Source organism: Gastrolobium bilobum, unplaced genomic scaffold (genome assembly GCF_033153095.1).
Source record: "Gastrolobium bilobum isolate Gb01-03AN ecotype WA unplaced genomic scaffold, APGP_CSIRO_Gbil_v1 utg2897, whole genome shotgun sequence".
NCBI classification, from domain to species: domain Eukaryota; kingdom Viridiplantae; phylum Streptophyta; class Magnoliopsida; order Fabales; family Fabaceae; genus Gastrolobium; species Gastrolobium bilobum.
The window spans coordinates 107,257-114,538 of record NW_026895454.1 but is presented as its reverse complement, the minus strand read 5'-3'; the positions used below and the strand labels follow the sequence as shown (position 1 = coordinate 114,538).

At 35.2% G+C, this 7,282-nt stretch overlaps 1 protein-coding gene across 2 annotated transcripts; it reads left to right on the top strand.

Annotated features, from left to right (window-relative positions):
* Nucleotides 1-354: 354 nt before the first annotated feature.
* Nucleotides 355-6,410, top strand: LOC133312614 (uncharacterized). 2 transcript variants are annotated; one of them, XM_061513852.1, is made up of 11 exons: nucleotides 355-406; nucleotides 627-776; nucleotides 1,578-2,259; nucleotides 2,411-2,495; nucleotides 4,057-4,144; nucleotides 4,465-4,649; nucleotides 4,831-4,963; nucleotides 5,212-5,348; nucleotides 5,485-5,559; nucleotides 5,940-6,035; nucleotides 6,277-6,410. In XM_061513852.1, the coding sequence occupies exons 2-11, from the start codon at nucleotides 629-631 to the stop codon at nucleotides 6,358-6,360; spliced, it is 1,713 nt and encodes a 570-aa protein (XP_061369836.1). In that variant the 5' UTR covers nucleotides 355-406; nucleotides 627-628; the 3' UTR covers nucleotides 6,361-6,410. The 2 variants fall into 2 exon arrangements, with proteins under 2 accessions (XP_061369836.1, XP_061369829.1); XM_061513845.1 differs by lacking the exon at nucleotides 355-406 and adding an exon at nucleotides 506-553.
* The last annotated feature ends 872 nt before the right edge of the window (nucleotides 6,411-7,282 follow it).

Below are 7,282 nucleotides of genomic sequence, written 5' to 3'. Positions count from 1 at the left end.
CTATAACCCTTCAATCTGCAAATTTTTCTATCAAATTTGGTTCCAACTGCAGTAGGTAAGTTTCTCCCTTTTTTTCTTTTTCCATTCTTATGTTTTTTCCCCTTTCTTTCTTTTTCTCAAAGTTAATTTTCTTTTTTGTGCTGCATGGACTGTTTTGCTTGTCATATTCAACAAAAGGAAAAAAAGTGAAAAGTAGCCGAATAAACGTACTTTTTTAAATGTTTTTTTTTTTTTTTTTTTTTTTTATGGTTCTTTTCCGATTGAAACCTAGTGTTTCTTACTCACAATCATTGAGATATGTTAGTTTATTCAACCGCATATCAAACACTGCAAGTAGGTTGTACTTAAAAAGGTTATAGTGCTATTCTGCATAGTTATCAGAACCTTCGAAATTTGAGTCATAAATGTGAGCAGAATGAGAATATGTACTCCTTAATTTTGTATTTCTACTTGAATTTTCAAGGGGGTAAAGTTTTACCTATTTCACTTAAAAGTAAGCTTTAGAGTTGAGTTGATCTTATGAATTTATGGAATTAAGAAACTTAATGTACAGGTCTGCAACTTGCTATCCTCAAATAGATTTCCATTTTCCAACACATTGCTGTTCTGATTATTGTTTCTAACAGGGATGGGTTTGGATGAGAATGAAGCAGAGGTGTGCAACGGAAAGGACGATGCTTGTCAAATGTGGACCTTATGCACTCATGCTTATTATGATTTAGCACATGTCTCTCCGGTGGTATTTCTATTCCTTTTGAAAGAATGTTATTTTTATGGTATGATTTCTTCTCCTTGCAATGCTAATATTTGTTGTTTACAATGAGATATGACGATGAATGCTAACTGTTTGCTGAAATGGTTTAGCTAGCTTTTTCTGATAATGTATTTTTCTTTAAGTTATTGTCATTCACTCAAACGGACAGACATCAGTGTTTGTTTTCTGGAAACTTATAGCTCACGTTTCTCTGTTTTCATTGTGAACATGTTGAACCTCTGACACCTAATACTGGTTCTGGAGGCATCCAAATGGTTGTTTGATTGTGGCTATCTACAACCCCCCCCCCCCCCCCCCCCCCCCCCCCGCCCTTTCCGGAAGTCTTTCTTTTGGTTGAACATTTCAATGTTCAGATATGTGATACCCTATTCTTTTGGGTTACATATGTGGTATCCTCTTTAAAATGTTATTGCTCATCTGTCACAATTTCTTTGGAGAGAAAGTTATTTTAGAATCAATCATCACTTTTCATGGTCTAAAAACTTGCTGAAAGTGATATTAACCTGTGCACTAGAACTGGAAGATGATTATTTGAAAAGTCTGTGACTGACAATTCTTTAGAATTTAACTTTTAATCACCTCTGGCCTCTGATAAAGGAGTCCTTGGTAAAATTAGTAAGCTGTTTTTTTCCAAATAAGTCAGCAAACTTCTTTATATGCAATCAATAATAAGTTAGCAGTCTTCTTTGCTGCAATAGAAATTGAAGATTATTCATTAGACTTCCTCTGGTTCTGTCTCATCAATGCACATCTTCTTTCTTACTCTTTTTATTGTTGTTTCTCTTCAAATGACATTGCACAGGCACGTGTAAGGCGACAGCCAAATTCCGAGCCCTTCAACATCAAGTATTTCTTGTGCTCCATAATGATCCAAAACCTGGACCAGCAATTTTTGTTGTTCAGTGCCTGTACTTGTCTCCTTTATTTGAAAATCATAGTCAAGGTTTCACTCATTTGATGATATCTGCTCTTCGCCGCTTCCTAAAAAGATCAACCACTTCAGAAGACTCCTTGGAAGTGAAAGACTCAGCTGCCCATTTACTCATTGATATTATTAGGGGCAAGATCTGTCATGATGAAAAGATAGTCATGAAAGTACTGGAGATTGTTGATGTAAAGCTAACAAATATTGAGAACGCAATGTGCCAAATTAAGAAAAAGCACGATTTAAGTTGTGGCACAGCAATAGAATTTGTGGAGCAGTATATTTTTCAATTGGTAGAATCCCAGTTGTACATGCAAGCTGTCACTTTAATAGAGCATTTTTCTATCCGACATTATGGCCAGTCTCTTCTCCTTGATATGATACAGAAAAATCAATTCAATGCTGCAGAGAAGTGGGCAACATTTATGGGTAGGCCAATGTTGTTCATTCTTGTTGAGGAGTTCATTGAGAGGAACATGCTAAAGAATGCCTATGAGACTATACAGAAAAATAATCTAAAGCAGGATTTTCCAGAAGTATACAAGCGGTGTAAAGAAAGGTAATTGACTTGTACTTGTTAACATGGGGCGGATTTTCTTTCATTTTCTCCTGGCGCTGTTTGATTTTCTCAAAGCATCTTAAATCCATCTCCACCTCCCCTTTACCTTTTAATAAATTCTTATTTACAAGATTACCTTATTGATTTGCAGCTCACTAAAGTACTTAGCAGAAAAAGGATGTTGGGATGTTGCTGAGGCAAGGACAAACAATGATAGACAGCTCATGGAATATTTGGTCAGTGGTTATTTTCATCTTTTGCATATTAATTGCCGTTCAGTATGTGCATACTCTGCTCATGGGTGTATACCACTGGAGACTCAAAAATAGCAAAGCTTTGCTTTTTGTACTATTTCCTCTGCAATCTCCTTGTACTGAATAGTATTACCATCTTTTTAACGCTCATGTGATCTTGAATTTTGATTTTTTGCTATGTTGATTTTTCTGTTTACAAATGACACTTGGACAACCTTTTTCTTATTCCCCTTTAGTTGCATGGTGTTTTCAGCAGTCCTTGTTGGACAACCGTCATGTGTATCTTCATTAGCCAAAATTTCATTTGTATGAATTTTGTAGCTTTTGATTTGTCTATTTATTCTATATCAAAACCAGAACAAACATTTTGTCCTTGTGTCACTACTTACTATTTTCTTCATAATCAGTGGGTAATTTGGGCCGTGTCAGTTTCCAGTGATGCAAAGTATGTATTAAGATTAAGTATGTTTCCTAAAATAAATATTGGATGCTCTATGCATTCTTTAAAATTGTTTTTTCAATGATAAGATTACTTCTCAGTAAATTTTGAGAGTTGCTAAACCACTGCTAGCCTGTTAATAATTGAACCCTTTGCTTAAAATCAAGCGATATCAGGTGGTACATATTTATTTGGTTGTTATAAACTAATGGGGGGTTTAGGTTACAAGGTTCCGGGTAGTCTACCAGGATATATGGTTGATTTTTTACCGGCTCTCTAACTTTACATGTATTTCAGTTTCATAGGCCCCGTAAGGCATAATTTTAGCTTGGTTATTAGGTACCATCTGACACGGCTGCTATTAGAATTGCTTAGAGTGGATATACTTACTAAAGGAAAGCTGTGAAAATCTTCAAATTGAAGACACATTGGTGTGTTACATACCCGAACACAAGTCACAGTAAAAGGAACTGAATTATGAGAAAATTGTATTTAACTCTGAGAATGGAATAATTCATAGGCATGTTTATGAAGCAATTACAAAATTTGCTGAAACAGAAAGTAAACACAGCAGGCTTTCGAGAGGCATGTCTCTCCTCTATCTACTATTTCTCTTACTACATTCCTATCTACTAAAGCCTCTACTTCCTGCTTTTGTACTCATTCCCCTTCCAATTTGTTGTAACCCTATTTCCCTCCAAATAGGGTTCACATGCCCCCTGCTCATGTGGGTTTGGATCCCATACATCCCCTGCTAGAGTAAACTCTAGATATGGGTTTTAGGGTGTCTAACATGGTGCTCTCTCTTCTTGAGCCCATTCTGCCAGTTTGAGTGGAATTGAACAGTGTGAAGTGTCTAGGAAGTATTATTAATGTATCAGATGCTCAATCCGATATTTTGACGGTTTCACTTTAAAATGGCTACGGAGCATAGGTTTTTGGAGATGTAACAAGGGTTATCATTCTTTTATTTTTTATTTTTTTTTAAAAAAAGGCTCGTGTTGATTTTCTAAAGTAATTAATGTTGACAGTTTCTTAGCCCTTATAGCCCCAGTAAAATCTTAAAATTTGTGTGCTATAATCTTTTAATTTTATATTTTCAAGGTTTATTTGGCAATGGAAGCTGGTTACGCGGAGAAAGTTAATGAACTTTGTGATCGGTACTCCATTGACAGGTTTCCGGATGTCAAAGGTAAGCCAGTTTGTTGTGATAAATTAAAATTAAAAAAAAAAAGATTGTATTCTAATTAACATTAAGATTTTATACTCACTAGGATTGTTGGGTTCTTATTCTTCTTTTGCCTCTAATAGTTCTGTTGTTTCCATGTCATTTTCCATTTTGTTCCTGTATTTTGAAGGGATTACTCCTTTTTATTCCTGCATTTGTTATCAGCTTGCCTGCATTGATGTTATTACCATTTTGTTTTATCTACTTAATTTTTATGTAGAGTGTATATTATCTGCAATTTTATTCTCGGATGATAAACATAATAATGCTTTTATGTCCTGTAGTACCTGAAACAAGTATTCAGCAAGGGCGTTATTTAAATCTGAATGAACTATTGGTTGAAGACATCATTTGGGTTGATGAAGTTGAAGGTTTGCTTGATGCAACAAGTCATATTGAGGATTTTAAAGTTGTAGGTGTTGATTGTGAATGGAAACCTAATTATGAAAAAGGCAGCAAGCCAAACAAGGTAAATTAAAACGATCATCCTGATATATTAATATTTTCCCATACATTTTTCTCTGTTTATTTGAATTTTATGAAATTAATTTTGTCTGGGTTATCCTTCCGAGCTATGAGATATTTCTAATCAGAAGCTGAATTCTTGATTCTCGTGTTTTTCCTTTTCTCCTTGAATTTCCATGTTTCAGGTATCTATCATGCAAATTGCTTCTGAAAAGATGGCTTTTATCTTTGACCTGATAAAATTACACAGGGAGGCGCCTGACGTTTTAGATAACTGTCTAACTCGCATTTTGCTGTCGCCTAGAATTCTAAAACTCGGTATGAAAATTTTAAGTTCGTTAGTCTCGTGAATTTATGGGCTAAAATACTTCTGTGATCAAGACTGATCCCTATCTTTTGTGCTATGATTTTTTTAACTTGAATGAGAATGCTACGATTGACGGGACTTGATAAGTAGTATCTTTATACTCATCATTATAAGCGAACATGTAGACAGATGAAGCATTTGGTGTTGTTTAGTAAGTCCGAACTAGTAACCTTTCCTGCTTAATGCCTTGTACTTTCAGGGTACAATTTCCAATGTGATATGAAGCAACTTGCTCGCTCTTACGAAGAATTGAAATGTTTCAAGAACTATGAAATGTTGCTGGACATCCAGAATATTTTTAAAGAAGCTCGGGGTGGTTTGGCTGGGCTTGCAGAGGTACCGTATATATGAATGTCCTTTTAGTGTCTCATGTCTCTTTTTTAGTACATCTGATATTTTTGGAGAAATAATGATCAAAGGCCATGGTTGAAAGCTGATCTTGACAAAACTCGTGTGTTTATTGGAAAATCAGAAAGTACTGGGAGCCAGTTTAAACAAGACAAGACGAAACAGCAACTGGGAACAACGACCTTTAACTCCAAACCAAGTAATTTCTCCTCTTTCTTCTTTGTTATTCATTAATTCCCTCCATCTTCATTAAACTTATCTGATAATGCAATTTGAACAATTGCTTCAGGACCTTCAGGTTTTTTTTTTCTGTATTATTCCTAGTTTGCTACGTCTTGGAATCAATACTCTTTGTTTAATTTATTTATTTATTTCTGGAGGGGGGACGGGGGAGAGTAAATACAATCAAAGAGAGAGTTTTACTTTTCGGATAGTGGATTGAATGGTTCCAAATTTTGCTGTTATATGATTTCTAAAGAAACTTGTGTGGAATATAAGACACGAACGATAATGTTGAATGCAATATAATCCATTTGAAACTAAGCCATTCAACAATCTAAAGCGGTTCTATTTGTGCAGCTAGAATATGCTGCGCTGGATGCTGTTGTACTTGTTCACATATTCCACCATCTTCCTGTTCAAGGACATGATAAGTTTGAGTGGAAGTCTTGCATCGTAAGTGACAAGAATCTTTTTCTGCTTGGCATATAGCCTATAGGCAGCCAGCAAACCACCTTACCTTTATTGCAAATTCTCTTTTTCTATTATTCTGGTATTTACGTCCTGTTTTAAATAGTTTCATTATTTTGGCCTGGTCATAACATCAAAACCTAAGTAAACATTTACCGTGCACAAGAATATCCTCCTTGCATGCTTATATACTTAATGTTTTTCACTGTTTTTAACTGCCATCCAGGTGTCCCACCCGGAAAAAACCAAGAAATCCAAGAAATATGTTCCAAAAGTTGAAGAGACTGAGATTGGGACCAACAAGCATTGATCCTGAACTGAGATCTAATTTGTTTTAATTGATTAAAGTGCAAAATGGAAAATTTTAATTTGTAAAGTTGACAATTTTATGAAATGTAAGTATTTACGTGTCCATTAATTTCATCGAATATTGTTTTTTTTTAAAATAAAAAATAAAAAACAAAAAACTGACAGTTTAAAATGTATCAATTTGGACAGGCTATATTTACTTGCTGCTATTACGGTTAGATAGGTTGAAATCCAAAATTAACATAATAAAACATACTTGAGGATGAAAAGCTTGGCATTCACCTCTGACCTCTCCTTCCTTCTTTACCATAAATAAAATTTGGGATAAAACACAATTCCTAGCATTTGAAGACACTTAAATAATTTCAACCCTCTCCTACTTTCCCTCTGCCTAACCAAAATAAAGATTCATAAATGTAAAATGCAGATAGAGGGGTAGAAAGAGAGGTAATTAAAAACATAAGAGTTTTGGGGTTTGAGATTTGATAAGGTGATCATCATCATATCAAATCAAAGAGATGGAAGAGGTCCAACACCGTCAGCCTCAATCATTCTACGGAACGGTAGGAGTGAAAAACCTACATGATGTGAATGTGAGAACCATAAATGACAACTAAAGGAGGACCTCTCCTTTTTGTTCTTATTATGAGGCATCTCCAAGGAGAGAGCGTAAAGGTTGTGTGAGCAAGTCACCTCCCCGCACGTCATGGTGGAACGACCGTGAGTTGAAGAGAAAGCAGAGAGTGACCAAATACAAGCTTTACGCAGCCGAAGGTAAGGTCAAGTCTTCTCTGAAGAAAGGATTTCGTAGTTTCAAGATCACATGCAAGAAGATCGTTAACAATCTTTAGCTAATTAATGCATGGGATGGTGTCGTCTTTATCTAACATGTATATAGTTTAGAGATATGATGCAGCCATCCT